General features: G+C 44.0%; 1 protein-coding gene across 2 annotated transcripts in view; it reads right to left on the reverse strand.

The window, feature by feature from the left end:
* Window positions 1-309: 309 nt before the first annotated feature.
* rbm26 (RNA binding motif protein 26) overlaps window positions 310-20,257 on the reverse strand; it is a 61,526-nt gene continuing 41,578 nt past the window's right edge. For both annotated transcript variants that reach the window (XM_071330940.1, XM_071330939.1), the window contains exons 18-21: window positions 2,695-2,898; window positions 2,265-2,351; window positions 2,008-2,121; window positions 310-1,125 (exon numbers count right to left, since the gene is read on the reverse strand). In XM_071330940.1, the coding sequence (XP_071187041.1) occupies window positions 1,036-1,125; window positions 2,008-2,121; window positions 2,265-2,351; window positions 2,695-2,898 (495 nt within the window). In that variant the 3' untranslated portion in view covers window positions 310-1,035. The remainder of the gene's footprint in view (window positions 1,126-2,007; window positions 2,122-2,264; window positions 2,352-2,694; window positions 2,899-20,257) is intronic.

The raw sequence follows: 20,257 nt of genomic DNA on the forward strand, positions 1-20,257 counted from the left end.
GAGAAAGCAGACCAAGAGAACCACACTGCTCACCATACCAAGAGATAACCACCGTTACGGAGATACCATACCAAGAGATAACCATACAGCTTACCGTTACGGAGATACCAGACCAAGAGATAAACAGAACTTACCGTTACGGAGAAACCATACCAAGAGATAAACAGAACTTACCATTACAGAGACACCAGACAATCTTTCTGACACCGAGCCTCACCAAGTGTGGACATGGAAAATAGTTCTTGTCTTACCAATTTTTTTTTATGGTAAATGGAAAACCATATGGAAATTTGCTCTTTTTGTGAAACATTTTTTTTATTTTTTTTAATGGTCTTTATTTTGTCAGCTCTTTCTGTGGGATGTTTTTTTAGCTGGTTTGTTTCATCAATGCCATCACAGCTGCAGGCTTTTTTCAGGCTTTTTTTTTTTGCAGCAGATTTTTTTTTTTGACCATTTGAAGTCTTTATTTTTTATTTTTTTGACATTTCAAAATAAATCCCAAGAAAGAATCCCGAAGCAAAGCTGTCATACAAATCATTAAAATCCAGACGGAAAATATTTACACAAGAAGCCACCTAATATCACACAGTCAAACTCTTCAGTCATTTAGTAAAATCACCATTCTGCGATTCTCACCGTTAAACATCGCACAGTGTTTCAACAACGGCTCTTTATGTCATCGTTTTTATCTGAGCAGTCAACACCCAAATGATTTTCTAAAGTAATCTAGTATTATTTAATTTCAACCCGATAAACAAAAAATAAAACTGTTACCAATCTTCATGTTAAACTACTTTTACAAATAAAAAAAGGCGGGAAGAACAAAACACTATATTTACATAAAACTCCCACATTACTTTGTCTAGTAATCTTCTGAATCGCCACAACAGAATGAATTAGCTGTTAAGGTTCTGACCTATTGTGAAATACGTCTAGTAGTTTAAAAAAACAAACAAACAGCCAATCAGAAACTGCAAAGCAAAAAAAAATAAAAAAAAAATTGCGTTAACATTTTCGTCCAATCAGGTGCCGTCTTCATCTGCGCCAGGGGCGGGGTTCGTTGTCGTCATCCTCCTCGTCGTCGTCCTGGAGCAACGCATCATCAATCAGCGACTCTTCCTGGAACTACAAAAAAGGGACAAGACGGGGTGAGACAAACACTTTTATAATGAATGACAAAAAGGTAGAAAGATCATCTCTAGCTATCCTAAACTCCTTGATCTGGCCAAATGTTACACGCACAGCACGGTAGTTTCTTTACATTTGGAGTCATTTAGCAGACACTCTTATCCAGAGAGACTTACAGGAGCAATTAGGGGTAAGTGCCTTGCTCAAGGGCACAGAGATTTTTCACCTAGTGTCGGCTCGGGGATTCGAACCAGCAACCTTTCGGGTTTACTGATCAAACGATCTCAACCGTTATGCTACCTGTTCCCCTCTTCATCCTCAATGAGTCTGAAACGGAGTACCGTTATGCTACCTGCTCCCCTCTTCATCCTCAATGAGTCTGAAACGGAGTACCTCCACAAGCCTTCGCTGGAAAGCCAACACATTGGGGACTGTCTGATTGGTCCAGAAACTAATGGGTTGGGACACAGCCAGAACAACACGTTGGGTAAAGCTGTGGTTTGAAAATTCTTAATTTGGCTTTGGATACTCTGATCGGTTAGAGACGATTCATATCGACTGATGACTTAAGTCCGGTACGACTTCTCCTGTCCCTCGTCACCACAAAAGGACCTCAACGACGGCAGTCTCAGACTGAAGAACGTAGCGTACGACAGAGCAGCGGGAAGATCCTGAGGCCTCAGGCTAATAACGAGACAAAAAAACACCGTACATGTTTTTTTTTGCCTCCCATCGTCTCATTTTCATCGGATTCACGTGGCCTCGGAGAAAGCCTTAGCTGTGAAGCACTGAGCCCCACACACTCATCCTGCAAACACCCTTTCAGAACCATTAGCAACATATTGTAGTCCATAACTGGCGAAACAACATCTCCTTCACCTCGTCATGATCCGCCTCCTGCTCATCAGGCTCCTGGGAGGTCAGGAAGACGGCAGGCTTGTGCCAGGACAGATGCAGATCACAGCTGTTCAGACGAACACCGTGCAGCGCCGCCTACGGGAGGGAGAAGGATGGAGAGAGGGAACACCGGGGGAAAAGGAGAAGAGGAAGGGAGAGAGAGGAAGACATATGAGAACGAGGTGGAGAATGACTGGCCAGCGTTGTACCACTGGGTTGAAAGGTGTTTAAACATTTACCTGTTCAGCCTCTGGTCGGCTCCTGTAGGTGATGACAGCCAGACAGGATGCCTCATCTATCTGACAGTCCTCCAACTCGCCAAATTGCTTGAGAAGAAAAGGGAAAACAACAAGACGGAATAAGATGAAAGATGGAGGAAGGTAAAAACACGCTGGTCTCTTAGTCCCAGAGTCTGAACTCATTGATTCACCCAAGTAAAACAGACATCAGAGCACTGCTGACAACCATTTTGTTTTCAACAATACAACAGTTATTTTCTATTTTTCCCCCAAAAACATCACATAAAGACCTCCAACAAACATTCCAAATGTAATTCATATAAACCAGGACAGGCTTCATTAAAACTAGTTTAAAACCAGGACAGGGTTCACTAAAACTAGTTTAAACCAGACAGGGTTCATTAAAACTAGTTGAAGAAGCTCAACTCACAGCAAAGTGTGGCAGCAGATCCTGGAGGTCAGTCTCAGTAAAGCCAGAGATCTCCAGGGCTTTAGGTCTGTGGTCTACCGTAGAGTGGACAGGGAGACCCCTACCCCGGCCACCCCTACCCCTACCCCTGCTCCTCAGGCCCCCACGGCCTCTACCATGGGCCCCTCTGCCCCGCCCTGGAGCCAGGATCCCCCTCTTAGCTGCCTGGAGAGGAAGGGGGACAACGACAGGATGATCAATGTTATCTCAACACACGAAGTAATCTAGAAGAGACCATATATAAAGATGAAACACAGCCATGCAGCAGAAACACATCTGACAGAGTGACAGCACCCCCTGGTGGTTGAACAGAGACACAACAGACAGTATATAAAATGGGTGAAGAAATCAGAAATCAATGAATCAATCAGATAGACAAGTACAGTTAGAGGTAGGCCTCAAATCTGACCTTCAGTTGAACCCTACAACTCACTATAACTGTCTATCTGATCTCCAGCTGAACGGTATCTCTAACTGTAGTTGTATCTGATCTGAACGGTACCTCTAACTGTAGTTGTATCTGATCTCCTGCTGAACGGTACCTCTAACTGTAGTTGTATCTGATCTCCAGCTGAACGGTACCTCTAACTGTAGTTGTATCTGATCTCCAGCTGAACGGTACCTCTAACTGTAGTTGTATCTGATCTGAACGGTACCTCTAACTGTAGTTGTATCTGATCTCCAGCTGAACAGTACCTCTAACTGTAGTTGTATCTGATCTCCAGCTGAACGGTACCTCTAACTGTAGTTGTATCTGATCTCCAGCTGAACGGTACCTCTAACTGTAGTTGTATCTGATCTCCATCTGAACGGTACCTCTAACTGTAGTTGTATCTGATCTCCAGCTGAACGGTACCTCTAACTGTAGTTGTATCTGATCTGAACGGTACCTCTAACTGTAGTTGTATCTGATCCCCAGCTGAACGGTACCTCTAACTGTAGTTGTATCTGATCTGAACGGTACCTCTAACTGTAGTTGTATCTGATCTCCAGCTGAACGGTACCTCTAACTGTAGTTGTATCTGATCTGAACGGTACCTCTAACTGTAGTTGTATCTGATCTCCAGCTGAACGGTACCTCTAACTGTAGTTGTATCTGATCTGAACGGTACCTCTAACTGTAGTTGTATCTGATCTCCAGCTGAACGGTACCTCTAACTGTAGTTGTATCTGATCTGAACGGTACCTCTAACTGTAGTTGTATCTGATCTCCAGCTGAACGGTACCTCTAACTGTAGTTGTATCTGATCTCCAGCTGAACGGTACCTCTAACTGTAGTTGTATCTGATCTGAACGGTACCTCTAACTGTAGTTGTATCTGATCTTCAGCTGAACGGTACCTCTAACTGTAGTTGTATCTGATCTGAACGGTACCTCTAACTGTAGTTGTATCTGATCTCCAGCTGAACGGTACCTCTAACTGTAGTTGTATCTGATCTCCAGCTGAACGGTACCTCTAACTGTAGTTGTATCTGATCTGAACGGTACCTCTAACTGTAGTTGTATCTGATCTGAACGGTACCTCTAACTGTAGTTGTATCTGATCTCCAGCTGAACGGTACCTCTAACTGTAGTTGTATCTGATCCCCAGCTGAACGGTACCTCTAACTGTAGTTGTATCTGATCTCCAGCTGAACGGTACCTCTAACTGTAGTTGTATCTGATCTCCAGCTGAACGGTACCTCTAACTGTAGTTGTATCTGATCTCCAGCTGAACGGTACCTCTAACTGTAGTTGTATCTGATCTCCAGCTGAACGGTACCTCTAACTGTAGTTGTATCTGATCTCCAGCTGAACGGTACCTCTAACTGTAGTTGTATCTGATCTGAACGGTACCTCTAACTGTAGTTGTATCTGATCTGAACGGTACCTCTAACTGTAGTTGTATCTGATCTCCAGCTGAACGGTACCTCTAACTGTAGTTGTATCTGATCCCCAGCTGAACGGTACCTCTAACTGTAGTTGTATCTGATCTCCAGCTGAACGGTACCTCTAACTGTAGTTGTATCTGATCTCCAGCTGAACGGTACCTCTAACTGTAGTTGTATCTGATCTCCAGCTGAACGGTACCTCTAACTGTAGTTGTATCTGATCTCCAGCTGAACGGTACCTCTAACTGTAGTTGTATCTGATCTCCAGCTGAACGGTACCTCTAACTGTAGTTGTATCTGATCTCCAGCTGAACGGTACCTCTAACTGTAGTTGTATCTGATCTGAACGGTACCTCTAACTGTAGTTGTATCTGATCTGAACGGTACCTCTAACTGTAGTTGTATCTGATCCCCAGCTGAACGGTATCTCTAACTGTAGTTGTATCTGATCTGAACGGTACCTCTAACTGTAATTGTATCTGATCTGAACGGTACCTCTAACTGTAGTTGTATCTGATGTCCAGCTGAACGGTACCTCTAACTGTAGTTGTATCTGATCCCCAGCTGAACGGTACCTCTAACTGTAGTTGTATCTGATCTGAACGGTACCTCTAACTGTAGTTGTATCTGATCTGAACGGTACCTCTAACTGTAGTTGTATCTGATCTCCAGCTGAACGGTATCTCTAACTGTAGTTGTATCTGATCCCCAGCTGAACGGTACCTCTAACTGTAGTTGTGTCTGATCTGAACGGTACCTCTAACTGTAGTTGTATCTGATCTGAACGGTACCTCTAACTGTAGTTGTATCTGATCTTCAGCTGAACGGTACCTCTAACTGTAGTTGTATCTGATCTGAACGGTACCTCTAACTGTAGTTGTATCTGATCTCCAGCTGAACGGTACCTCTAACTGTAGTTGTATCTGATCTCCAGCTGAACGGTACCTCTAACTGTAGTTGTATCTGATCTGAACGGTACCTCTAACTGTAGTTGTATCTGATCCCCAGCTGAACGGTACCTCTAACTGTAGTTGTATCTGATCCCCAGCTGAACGGTACCTCTAACTGTAGTTGTATCTGATCCCCAGCTGAACGGTACCTCTAACTGTAGTTGTATCTGATCTGAACGGTACCTCTAACTGTAGTTGTATCTGATCTCCAGCTGAACGGTACCTCTAACTGTAGTTGTATCTGATCTGAACGGTACCTCTAACTGTAGTTGTATCTGATCCCCAGCTGAACGGTACCTCTAACTGTAGTTGTATCTGATCTGAACGGTACCTCTAACTGTAGTTGTATCTGATCCCCAGCTGAACGGTATCTCTAACTGTAGTTGTATCTGATCTGAACGGTACCTCTAACTGTAGTTGTATCTGATCTGAACGGTACCTCTAACTGTAGTTGTATCTGATGTCCAGCTGAACGGTACCTCTAACTGTAGTTGTATCTGATCCCCAGCTGAACGGTACCTCTAACTGTAGTTGTATCTGATCTGAACGGTACCTCTAACTGTAGTTGTATCTGATCTGAACGGTACCTCTAACTGTAGTTGTATCTGATCTCCAGCTGAACGGTATCTCTAACTGTAGTTGTATCTGATCCCCAGCTGAACGGTACCTCTAACTGTAGTTGTGTCTGATCTGAACGGTACCTCTAACTGTAGTTGTATCTGATCTGAACGGTACCTCTAACTGTAGTTGTATCTGATCTTCAGCTGAACGGTACCTCTAACTGTAGTTGTATCTGATCTGAACGGTACCTCTAACTGTAGTTGTATCTGATCTCCAGCTGAACGGTACCTCTAACTGTAGTTGTATCTGATCTCCAGCTGAACGGTACCTCTAACTGTAGTTGTATCTGATCTGAACGGTACCTCTAACTGTAGTTGTATCTGATCCCCAGCTGAACGGTACCTCTAACTGTAGTTGTATCTGATCCCCAGCTGAACGGTACCTCTAACTGTAGTTGTATCTGATCCCCAGCTGAACGGTACCTCTAACTGTAGTTGTATCTGATCTGAACGGTACCTCTAACTGTAGTTGTATCTGATCTCCAGCTGAACGGTACCTCTAACTGTAGTTGTATCTGATCTGAACGGTACCTCTAACTGTAGTTGTATCTGATCTCCTGCTGAACGGTACCTCTAACTGTAGTTGTATCTGATCTCCAGCTGAACGGTACCTCTAACTGTAGTTGTATCTGATCTGAACGGTACCTCTAACTGTAGTTGTATCTGATCCCCAGCTGAACGGTACCTCTAACTGTAGTTGTATCTGATCCCCAGCTGAACGGTACCTCTAACTGTAGTTGTATCTGATCCCCAGCTGAACGGTACCTCTAACTGTAGTTGTATCTGATCTCCAGCTGAACGGTACCTCTAACTGTAGTTGTATCTGATCCCCAGCTGAACGGTACCTCTAACTGTAGTTGTATCTGATCTCCATCTGAACGGTACCTCTAACTGTAGTTGTATCTGATCTGAACGGTATCTCTAACTGTAGTTGTATCTGATCTCCATCTGAACGGTACCTCTAACTGTAGTTGTATCTGATCTGAACGGTACCTCTAACTGTAGTTGTATCTGATCTGAACGGTACCTCTAACTGTAGTTGTATCTGATCTCCAGCTGAACGGTACCTCTAACTGTAGTTGTATCTGATCTCCAGCTGAACGGTACCTCTAACTGTACTTGTATCTGATCTCCAGCTGAACGGTACCTCTAACTGTAGTTGTATCTGATCTGAACGGTACCTCTAACTGTAGTTGTATCTGATCTCCAGCTGAACGGTACCTCTAACTGTAGTTGTATCTGATCTCCAGCTGAACGGTACCTCTAACTGTAGTTGTATCTGATCTCCAGCTGAACGGTACCTCTAACTGTAGTTGTATCTGATCCCCAGCTGAACGGTACCTCTAACTGTAGTTGTATCTGATCTCCATCTGAACGGTACCTCTAACTGTAGTTGTATCTGATCTGAACGGTACCTCTAACTGTAGTTGTATCTGATCCTCAGCTGAACGGTATCTCTAACTGTAGTTGTATCTGATCTCCAGCTGAACGGTACCTCTAACTGTAGTTGTATCTGATCCCCAGCTGAACGGTACCTCTAACTGTAGTTGTATCTGATCTCCAGCTGAACGGTACCTCTAACTGTAGTTGTATCTGATCTCCAGCTGAACGGTACCTCTAACTGTAGTTGTATCTGATCCCCAGCTGAACGGTATCTCTAACTGTAGTTGTATCTGATCCCCAGCTGAACGGTACCTCTAACTGTAGTTGTATCTGATCTGAACGGTACCTCTAACTGTAGTTGTATCTGATCTGAACGGTACCTCTAACTGTAGTTGTATCTGATCTGAACGGTACCTCTAACTGTAGTTGTATCTGATCTGAACGGTACCTCTAACTGTAGTTGTATCTGATCTCCAGCTGAACGGTACCTCTAACTGTAGTTGTATCTGATCCCCAGCTGAACGGTACCTCTAACTGTAGTTGTATCTGATCTCCAGCTGAACGGTACCTCTAACTGTAGTTGTATCTGATCTCCAGCTGAACGGTACCTCTAACTGTAGTTGTATCTGATCTCCAGCTGAACGGTACCTCTAACTGTAGTTGTATCTGATCTCCAGCTGAACGGTACCTCTAACTGTAGTTGTATCTGATCTCCAGCTGAACGGTACCTCTAACTGTAGTTGTATCTGATCTCCAGCTGAACGGTACCTCTAACTGTAGTTGTATCTGATCTGAACGGTACCTCTAACTGTAGTTGTATCTGATCTGAACGGTACCTCTAACTGTAGTTGTATCTGATCCCCAGCTGAACGGTATCTCTAACTGTAGTTGTATCTGATCTGAACGGTACCTCTAACTGTAGTTGTATCTGATCTGAACGGTACCTCTAACTGTAGTTGTATCTGATCTCCAGCTGAACGGTACCTCTAACTGTAGTTGTATCTGATCTGAACGGTACCTCTAACTGTAGTTGTATCTGATCTGAACGGTACCTCTAACTGTAGTTGTATCTGATCTGAACGGTACCTCTAACTGTAGTTGTATCTGATCTCCAGCTGAACGGTACCTCTAACTGTAGTTGTATCTGATCTCCAGCTGAACGGTACCTCTAACTGTAGTTGTATCTGATCTGAACGGTACCTCTAACTGTAGTTGTATCTGATCTGAACGGTACCTCTAACTGTAGTTGTATCTGATCTGAACGGTACCTCTAACTGTAGTTGTATCTGATCCCCAGCTGAACGGTACCTCTAACTGTAGTTGTATCTGATCTCCAGCTGAACGGTACCTCTAACTGTAGTTGTATCTGATCTCCAGCTGAACGGTACCTCTAACTGTAGTTGTATCTGATCTCCAGCTGAACGGTACCTCTAACTGTAGTTGTATCTGATCTCCAGCTGAACGGTACCTCTAACTGTAGTTGTATCTGATCTCCAGCTGAACGGTACCTCTAACTGTAGTTGTATCTGATCTCCAGCTGAACGGTACCTCTAACTGTAGTTGTATCTGATCTGAACGGTACCTCTAACTGTAGTTGTATCTGATCTGAACGGTACCTCTAACTGTAGTTGTATCTGATCCCCAGCTGAACGGTATCTCTAACTGTAGTTGTATCTGATCTGAACGGTACCTCTAACTGTAGTTGTATCTGATCTGAACGGTACCTCTAACTGTAGTTGTATCTGATGTCCAGCTGAACGGTACCTCTAACTGTAGTTGTATCTGATCCCCAGCTGAACGGTACCTCTAACTGTAGTTGTATCTGATCTGAACGGTACCTCTAACTGTAGTTGTATCTGATCTGAACGGTACCTCTAACTGTAGTTGTATCTGATCTCCAGCTGAACGGTACCTCTAACTGTAGTTGTATCTGATCTCCAGCTGAACGGTACCTCTAACTGTACTTGTATCTGATCCCCAGCTGAACGGTACCTCTAACTGTAGTTGTATCTGATCTCCAGCTGAACGGTACCTCTAACTGTAGTTGTATCTGATCTCCAGCTGAACGGTACCTCTAACTGTAGTTGTATCTGATCTCCAGCTGAACGGTACCTCTAACTGTAGTTGTATCTGATCTCCAGCTGAACGGTACCTCTAACTGTAGTTGTATCTGATCTCCAGCTGAACGGTACCTCTAACTGTAGTTGTATCTGATCTCCAGCTGAACGGTACCTCTAACTGTAGTTGTATCTGATCTGAACGGTACCTCTAACTGTAGTTGTATCTGATCTGAACGGTACCTCTAACTGTAGTTGTATCTGATCCCCAGCTGAACGGTATCTCTAACTGTAGTTGTATCTGATCTGAACGGTACCTCTAACTGTAGTTGTATCTGATCTGAACGGTACCTCTAACTGTAGTTGTATCTGATCTCCAGCTGAACGGTACCTCTAACTGTAGTTGTATCTGATCTGAACGGTACCTCTAACTGTAGTTGTATCTGATCTGAACGGTACCTCTAACTGTAGTTGTATCTGATCTGAACGGTACCTCTAACTGTAGTTGTATCTGATCTGAACGGTACCTCTAACTGTAGTTGTATCTGATCTCCAGCTGAACGGTACCTCTAACTGTAGTTGTATCTGATCTCCAGCTGAACGGTACCTCTAACTGTAGTTGTATCTGATCTGAACGGTACCTCTAACTGTAGTTGTATCTGATCTGAACGGTACCTCTAACTGTAGTTGTATCTGATCTCCAGCTGAACGGTACCTCTAACTGTAGTTGTATCTGATCCCCAGCTGAACGGTACCTCTAACTGTAGTTGTATCTGATCTCCAGCTGAACGGTACCTCTAACTGTAGTTGTATCTGATCTCCAGCTGAACGGTACCTCTAACTGTAGTTGTATCTGATCTCCAGCTGAACGGTACCTCTAACTGTAGTTGTATCTGATCTCCAGCTGAACGGTACCTCTAACTGTAGTTGTATCTGATCTCCAGCTGAACGGTACCTCTAACTGTAGTTGTATCTGATCTGAACGGTACCTCTAACTGTAGTTGTATCTGATCTGAACGGTACCTCTAACTGTAGTTGTATCTGATCCCCAGCTGAACGGTATCTCTAACTGTAGTTGTATCTGATCTGAACGGTACCTCTAACTGTAGTTGTATCTGATCTGAACGGTACCTCTAACTGTAGTTGTATCTGATGTCCAGCTGAACGGTACCTCTAACTGTAGTTGTATCTGATCCCCAGCTGAACGGTACCTCTAACTGTAGTTGTATCTGATCTGAACGGTACCTCTAACTGTAGTTGTATCTGATCTGAACGGTACCTCTAACTGTAGTTGTATCTGATCTCCAGCTGAACGGTATCTCTAACTGTAGTTGTATCTGATCCCCAGCTGAACGGTACCTCTAACTGTAGTTGTGTCTGATCTGAACGGTACCTCTAACTGTAGTTGTATCTGATCTGAACGGTACCTCTAACTGTAGTTGTATCTGATCTTCAGCTGAACGGTACCTCTAACTGTAGTTGTATCTGATCTGAACGGTACCTCTAACTGTAGTTGTATCTGATCTCCAGCTGAACGGTACCTCTAACTGTAGTTGTATCTGATCTCCAGCTGAACGGTACCTCTAACTGTAGTTGTATCTGATCTGAACGGTACCTCTAACTGTAGTTGTATCTGATCCCCAGCTGAACGGTACCTCTAACTGTAGTTGTATCTGATCTCCATCTGAACGGTACCTCTAACTGTAGTTGTATCTGATCTCCAGCTGAACGGTACCTCTAACTGTAGTTGTATCTGATCTCCAGCTGAACGGTACCTCTAACTGTAGTTGTATCTGATCTGAACGGTACCTCTAACTGTAGTTGTATCTGATCCTCAGCTGAACGGTATCTCTAACTGTAGTTGTATCTGATCTCCAGCTGAACGGTACCTCTAACTGTAGTTGTATCTGATCTGAACGGTACCTCTAACTGTAGTTGTATCTGATCTCCAGCTGAACGGTACCTCTAACTGTAGTTGTATCTGATCTGAACGGTACCTCTAACTGTAGTTGTATCTGATCTCCTGCTGAACGGTACCTCTAACTGTAGTTGTATCTGATCTCCAGCTGAACGGTACCTCTAACTGTAGTTGTATCTGATCTGAACGGTACCTCTAACTGTAGTTGTATCTGATCCCCAGCTGAACGGTACCTCTAACTGTAGTTGTATCTGATCCCCAGCTGAACGGTACCTCTAACTGTAGTTGTATCTGATCCCCAGCTGAACGGTACCTCTAACTGTAGTTGTATCTGATCTCCAGCTGAACGGTACCTCTAACTGTAGTTGTATCTGATCCCCAGCTGAACGGTACCTCTAACTGTAGTTGTATCTGATCTCCATCTGAACGGTACCTCTAACTGTAGTTGTATCTGATCTCCAGCTGAACGGTACCTCTAACTGTAGTTGTATCTGATCTCCATCTGAACGGTACCTCTAACTGTAGTTGTATCTGATCTCCAGCTGAACGGTACCTCTAACTGTAGTTGTATCTGATCTGAACGGTACCTCTAACTGTAGTTGTATCTGATCTCCAGCTGAACGGTACCTCTAACTGTAGTTGTATCTGATCTCCAGCTGAACGGTACCTCTAACTGTACTTGTATCTGATCTCCAGCTGAACGGTACCTCTAACTGTAGTTGTATCTGATCTCCAGCTGAACGGTACCTCTAACTGTAGTTGTATCTGATCTCCAGCTGAACGGTACCTCTAACTGTAGTTGTATCTGATCTCCAGCTGAACGGTACCTCTAACTGTAGTTGTATCTGATCTCCAGCTGAACGGTACCTCTAACTGTAGTTGTATCTGATCCCCAGCTGAACGGTACCTCTAACTGTAGTTGTATCTGATCTCCATCTGAACGGTACCTCTAACTGTAGTTGTATCTGATCCTCAGCTGAACGGTATCTCTAACTGTAGTTGTATCTGATCTCCAGCTGAACGGTACCTCTAACTGTAGTTGTATCTGATCCCCAGCTGAACGGTACCTCTAACTGTAGTTGTATCTGATCTCCAGCTGAACGGTACCTCTAACTGTAGTTGTATCTGATCTCCAGCTGAACGGTACCTCTAACTGTAGTTGTATCTGATCTCCAGCTGAACGGTATCTCTAACTGTAGTTGTATCTGATCCCCAGCTGAACGGTACCTCTAACTGTAGTTGTATCTGATCTGAACGGTACCTCTAACTGTAGTTGTATCTGATCTGAACGGTACCTCTAACTGTAGTTGTATCTGATCTCCAGCTGAACGGTATCTCTAACTGTAGTTGTATCTGATCTCCAGCTGAACGGTACCTCTAACTGTAGTTGTATCTGATCTGAACGGTACCTCTAACTGTAGTTGTATCTGATCTCCAGCTGAACGGTACCTCTAACTGTAGTTGTATCTGATCTGAACGGTACCTCTAACTGTAGTTGTATCTGATCCTCAGCTGAACGGTACCTCTAACTGTAGTTGTATCTGATCTCCAGCTGAACGGTACCTCTAACTGTAGTTGTATCTGATCTGAACGGTACCTCTAACTGTAGTTGTATCTGATCCCCAGCTGAACGGGTACCTCTAACTGTAGTTGTATCTGATCTCCAGCTGAACGGTACCTCTAACTGTAGTTGTATCTGATCCTCAGCTGAACGGGTACCTCTAACTGTAGTTGTATCTGATCCCCAGCTGAACGGGTACCTCTAACTGTAGTTGTATCTGATCTCCAGCTGAACGGTACCTCTAACTGTAGTTGTATCTGATCTGAACGGTACCTCTAACTGTAGTTGTATCTGATCCCCAGCTGAACGGGTACCTCTAACTGTAGTTGTATCTGATCTCCAGCTGAACGGTACCTCTAACTGTAGTTGTATCTGATCTCCAGCTGAACGGTATCTCTAACTGTAGTTGTATCTGATCCCCAGCTGAACGGTACCTCTAACTGTAGTTGTATCTGATCTGAACGGTACCTCTAACTGTAGTTGTATCTGATCTGAACGGTACCTCTAACTGTAGTTGTATCTGATCTCCAGCTGAACGGTACCTCTAACTGTAGTTGTATCTGATCTGAACGGTACCTCTAACTGTAGTTGTATCTGATCCTCAGCTGAACGGTACCTCTAACTGTAGTTGTATCTGATCTCCAGCTGAACGGTACCTCTAACTGTAGTTGTATCTGATCTGAACGGTACCTCTAACTGTAGTTGTATCTGATCCCCAGCTGAACGGGTACCTCTAACTGTAGTTGTATCTGATCTCCAGCTGAACGGTACCTCTAACTGTAGTTGTATCTGATCCTCAGCTGAACGGGTACCTCTAACTGTAGTTGTTTCTGATCCTCAGCTGAACGGGTACCTCTAACTGTAGTTGTATCTGATCTCCAGCTGAACGGTACCTCTAACTGTAGTTGTATCTGATCTGAACGGTACCTCTAACTGTAGTTGTATCTGATCTCCAGCTGAACGGTACCTCTAACTGTAGTTGTATCTGATCCTCAGCTGAACGGGTACCTCTAACTGTAGTTGTATCTGATCCCCAGCTGAACGGGTACCTCTAACTGTAGTTGTATCTGATCTCCAGCTGAACGGTACCTCTAACTGTAGTTGTATCTGATCTGAACGGTACCTCTAACTGTAGTTGTATCTGATCCCCAGCTGAACGGGTACCTCTAACTGTAGTTGTATCTGATCTCCAGCTGAACGGTACCTCTAACTGTAGTTGTATCTGATCCCCAGCTGAACGGTACCTCTAACTGTAGTTGTATCTGATCTGAACGGTACCTCTAACTGTAGTTGTATCTGATCTTCAGCTGAACAGTACCTCTAACTGTAGTTGTATCTGATCTCCAGCTGAACGGTACCTCTAACTGTAGTTGTATCTGATCCCCAGCTGAACGGTACCTCTAACTGTAGTTGTATCTGATCTCCATCTGAACGGTACCTCTAACTGTAGTTGTATCTGATCTGAACGGTACCTCTAACTGTAGTTGTATCTGATCCTCAGCTGAACGGTATCTCTAACTGTAGTTGTATCTGATCTCCAGCTGAACGGTACCTCTAACTGTAGTTGTATCTGATCTGAACGGTACCTCTAACTGTAGTTGTATCTGATCTCCAGCTGAACGGTACCTCTAACTGTAGTTGTATCTGATCTCCAGCTGAACGGTATCTCTAACTGTAGTTGTATCTGATCTCCAGCTGAACGGTACCTCTAACTGTAGTTGTATCTGATCCCCAGCTGAACGGTACCTCTAACTGTAGTTGTATCTGATCTCCAGCTGAACGGTACCTCTAACTGTAGTTGTATCTGATCTGAACGGTACCTCTAACTGTAGTTGTATCTGATCTCCAGCTGAACGGTATCTCTAACTGTAGTTGTATCTGATCCTCAGCTGAACGGTACCTCTAACTGTAGTTGTATCTGATCTGAACGGTACCTCTAACTGTAGTTGTATCTGATCTGAACGGTACCTCTAACTGTAGTTGTATCTGATCTCCAGCTGAACGGTACCTCTAACTGTAGTTGTATCTGATCTGAACGGTACCTCTAACTGTAGTTGTATCTGATCCCCAGCTGAACGGTACCTCTAACTGTAGTTGTATCTGATCTCCAGCTGAACGGTACCTCTAACTGTAGTTGTATCTGATCCTCAGCTGAACGGTACCTCTAACTGTAGTTGTATCTGATCCCCAGCTGAACGGTACCTCTAACTGTAGTTGTATCTGATCTGAACGGTACCTCTAACTGTAGTTGTATCTGATCCCCAGCTGAACGGTACCTCTAACTGTAGTTGTATCTGATCTGAACGGTACCTCTAACTGTAGTTGTATCTGATCTCCAGCTGAACGGTACCTCTAACTGTAGTTGTATCTGATCTGAACGGTACCTCTAACTGTAGTTGTATCTGATCTGAACGGTACCTCTAACTGTAGTTGTATCTGATCTGAACGGTACCTCTAACTGTAGTTGTATCTGATCTGAACGGTACCTCTAACTGTAGTTGTATCTGATCTCCAGCTGAACGGTACCTCTAACTGTAGTTGTATCTGATCCCCAGCTGAACGGTACCTCTAACTGTAGTTGTATCTGATCTGAACGGTACCTCTAACTGTAGTTGTATCTGATCTCCAGCTGAACGGTATCTCTAACTGTAGTTGTATCTGATCTGAACGGTACCTCTAACTGTAGTTGTATCTGATCTGAACGGTACCTCTAACTGTAGTTGTATCTGATCTCCAGCTGAACGGTACCTCTAACTGTAGTTGTATCTGATCTCCAGCTGAACGGTATCTCTAACTGTAGTTGTATCTGATCCCCAGCTGAACGGTACCTCTAACTGTAGTTGTATCTGATCTGAACGGTACCTCTAACTGTAGTTGTATCTGATCTCCAGCTGAACGGTACCTCTAACTGTAGTTGTATCTGATCCCCAGCTGAACGGTACCTCTAACTGTAGTTGTATCTGATCTGAACGGTACCTCTAACTGTAGTTGTATCTGATCCCCAGCTGAACGGTACCTCTAACTGTAGTTGTATCTGATCTGAACGGTACCTCTAACTGTAGTTGTATCTGATCTCCAGCTGAACGGTACCTCTAACTGTAGTTGTATCTGATCTCCAGCTGAACGGTACCTCTAACTGTAGTTGTATCTGATCCTCAGCTGAACGGTACCTCTAACTGTAGTTGTATCTGATCCCCAGCTGAACGGTACCTCTAACTGTAGTTGTATCTGATCTGAACGGTACCTCTAACTGTAGTTGTATCTGATCCCCAGCTGAACGGTACCTCTAACTGTAGTTGTATCTGATCTGAACGGTACCTCTAACTGTAGTTGTATCTGATCTCCAGCTGAACGGTACCTCTAACTGTAGTTGTATCTGATCCCCAGCTGAACGGTACCTCTAACTGTAGTTGTATCTGATCTGAACGGTATCTCTAACTGTAGTTGTATCTGATCTCCAGCTGAACGGTACCTCTAACTGTAGTTGTATCTGATCTCCAGCTGAACGGTACCTCTAACTGTAGTTGTATCTGATCTCCATCTGAACGGTACCTCTAACTGTAGTTGTATCTGATCTGAACGGTACCTCTAACTGTAGTTGTATCTGATCCTCAGCTGAACGGTATCTCTAACTGTAGTTGTATCTGATCTCCAGCTGAACGGTACCTCTAACTGTAGTTGTATCTGATCTGAACGGTACCTCTAACTGTAGTTGTATCTGATCCCCAGCTGAACGGTACCTCTAACTGTAGTTGTATCTGATCTCCATCTGAACGGTACCTCTAACTGTAGTTGTATCTGATCTCCAGCTGAACGGTACCTCTAACTGTAGTTGTATCTGATCTCCAGCTGAACGGTACCTCTAACTGTAGTTGTATCTGATCTGAACGGTACCTCTAACTGTAGTTGTATCTGATCCTCAGCTGAACGGTATCTCTAACTGTAGTTGTATCTGATCTCCAGCTGAACGGTACCTCTAACTGTAGTTGTATCTGATCTGAACGGTACCTCTAACTGTAGTTGTATCTGATCTCCTGCTGAACGGTACCTCTAACTGTAGTTGTATCTGATCTCCAGCTGAACGGTACCTCTAACTGTAGTTGTATCTGATCTGAACGGTACCTCTAACTGTAGTTGTATCTGATCCCCAGCTGAACGGTACCTCTAACTGTAGTTGTATCTGATCCCCAGCTGAACGGTACCTCTAACTGTAGTTGCATCTGATCTCCAGCTGAACGGTACCTCTAACTGTAGTTGTATCTGATCCCCAGCTGAACGGTACCTCTAACTGTAGTTGTATCTGATCTCCATCTGAACGGTACCTCTAACTGTAGTTGTATCTGATCTCCAGCTGAACGGTACCTCTAACTGTAGTTGTATCTGATCTCCATCTGAACGGTACCTCTAACTGTAGTTGTATCTGATCTCCAGCTGAACGGTACCTCTAACTGTAGTTGTATCTGATCTGAACGGTACCTCTAACTGTAGTTGTATCTGATCTCCAGCTGAACGGTACCTCTAACTGTAGTTGTATCTGATCTCCAGCTGAACGGTACCTCTAACTGTACTTGTATCTGATCTCCAGCTGAACGGTACCTCTAACTGTAGTTGTATCTGATCTCCAGCTGAACGGTACCTCTAACTGTAGTTGTATCTGATCTCCAGCTGAACGGTACCTCTAACTGTAGTTGTATCTGATCTCCAGCTGAACGGTACCTCTAACTGTAGTTGTATCTGATCTCCAGCTGAACGGTACCTCTAACTGTAGTTGTATCTGATCCCCAGCTGAACGGTACCTCTAACTGTAGTTGTATCTGATCTCCATCTGAACGGTACCTCTAACTGTAGTTGTATCTGATCTGAACGGTACCTCTAACTGTAGTTGTATCTGATCCTCAGCTGAACGGTATCTCTAACTGTAGTTGTATCTGATCTCCAGCTGAACGGTACCTCTAACTGTAGTTGTATCTGATCCCCAGCTGAACGGTACCTCTAACTGTAGTTGTATCTGATCTCCAGCTGAACGGTACCTCTAACTGTAGTTGTATCTGATCTCCAGCTGAACGGTACCTCTAACTGTAGTTGTATCTGATCTCCAGCTGAACGGTATCTCTAACTGTAGTTGTATCTGATCCCCAGCTGAACGGTACCTCTAACTGTAGTTGTATCTGATCTGAACGGTACCTCTAACTGTAGTTGTATCTGATCTGAACGGTACCTCTAACTGTAGTTGTATCTGATCTCCAGCTGAACGGTACCTCTAACTGTAGTTGTATCTGATCTGAACGGTACCTCTAACTGTAGTTGTATCTGATCTCCAGCTGAACGGTATCTCTAACTGTAGTTGTATCTGATCTCCAGCTGAACGGTACCTCTAACTGTAGTTGTATCTGATCTGAACGGTACCTCTAACTGTAGTTGTATCTGATCTCCAGCTGAACGGTACCTCTAACTGTAGTTGTATCTGATCTGAACGGTACCTCTAACTGTAGTTGTATCTGATCCTCAGCTGAACGGTACCTCTAACTGTAGTTGTATCTGATCTCCAGCTGAACGGTACCTCTAACTGTAGTTGTATCTGATCTGAACGGTACCTCTAACTGTAGTTGTATCTGATCCCCAGCTGAACGGGTACCTCTAACTGTAGTTGTATCTGATCTCCAGCTGAACGGTACCTCTAACTGTAGTTGTATCTGATCCTCAGCTGAACGGGTACCTCTAACTGTAGTTGTATCTGATCCCCAGCTGAACGGGTACCTCTAACTGTAGTTGTATCTGATCTCCAGCTGAACGGTACCTCTAACTGTAGTTGTATCTGATCTGAATGGTACCTCTAACTGTAGTTGTATCTGATCCCCAGCTGAACGGGTACCTCTAACTGTAGTTGTATCTGATCTCCAGCTGAACGGTACCTCTAACTGTAGTTGTATCTGCTCCCCAGCTGAACGGTACCTCTAACTGTAGTTGTATCTGATCTGAACGGTACCTCTAACTGTAGTTGTATCTGATCTTCAGCTGAACGGTACCTCTAACTGTAGTTGTATCTGATCTCCAGCTGAACGGTACCTCTAACTGTAGTTGTATCTGATCCCCAGCTGAACGGTACCTCTAACTGTAGTTGTATCTGATCTCCATCTGAACGGTACCTCTAACTGTAGTTGTATCTGATCTGAACGGTACCTCTAACTGTAGTTGTATCTGATCCTCAGCTGAACGGTATCTCTAACTGTAGTTGTATCTGATCTCCAGCTGAACGGTACCTCTAACTGTAGTTGTATCTGATCTGAACGGTACCTCTAACTGTAGTTGTATCTGATCTCCAGCTGAACGGTACCTCTAACTGTAGTTGTATCTGATCTCCAGCTGAACGGTATCTCTAACTGTAGTTGTATCTGATCTCCAGCTGAACGGTACCTCTAACTGTAGTTGTATCTGATCCCCAGCTGAACGGTACCTCTAACTGTAGTTGTATCTGATCTCCAGCTGAACGGTACCTCTAACTGTAGTTGTATCTGATCTGAACGGTACCTCTAACTGTAGTTGTATCTGATCTCCAGCTGAACGGTATCTCTAACTGTAGTTGTATCTGATCCTCAGCTGAACGGTATCTCTAACTGTAGTTGTATCTGATCCCCAGCTGAACGGTACCTCTAACTGTAGTTGTATCTGATCTCCAGCTGAACGGTACCTCTAACTGTAGTTGTATCTGATCTGAACGGTACCTCTAACTGTAGTTGTATCTGATCTCCAGCTGAACGGTATCTCTAACTGTAGTTGTATCTGATCCTCAGCTGAACGGTACCTCTAACTGTAGTTGTATCTGATCTGAACGGTACCTCTAACTGTAGTTGTATCTGATCTGAACGGTACCTCTAACTGTAGTTGTATCTGATCTCCAGCTGAACGGTACCTCTAACTGTAGTTGTATCTGATCTGAACGGTACCTCTAACTGTAGTTGTATCTGATCCCCAGCTGAACGGTACCTCTAACTGTAGTTGTATCTGATCTCCAGCTGAACGGTACCTCTAACTGTAGTTGTATCTGATCCTCAGCTGAACGGTACCTCTAACTGTAGTTGTATCTGATCCCCAGCTGAACGGTACCTCTAACTGTAGTTGTATCTGATCTGAACGGTACCTCTAACTGTAGTTGTATCTGATCTC

The sequence above is a fragment of the Salvelinus alpinus genome, chromosome 10, assembly GCF_045679555.1.
Source record: "Salvelinus alpinus chromosome 10, SLU_Salpinus.1, whole genome shotgun sequence".
Taxonomy (NCBI): domain Eukaryota; kingdom Metazoa; phylum Chordata; class Actinopteri; order Salmoniformes; family Salmonidae; genus Salvelinus; species Salvelinus alpinus.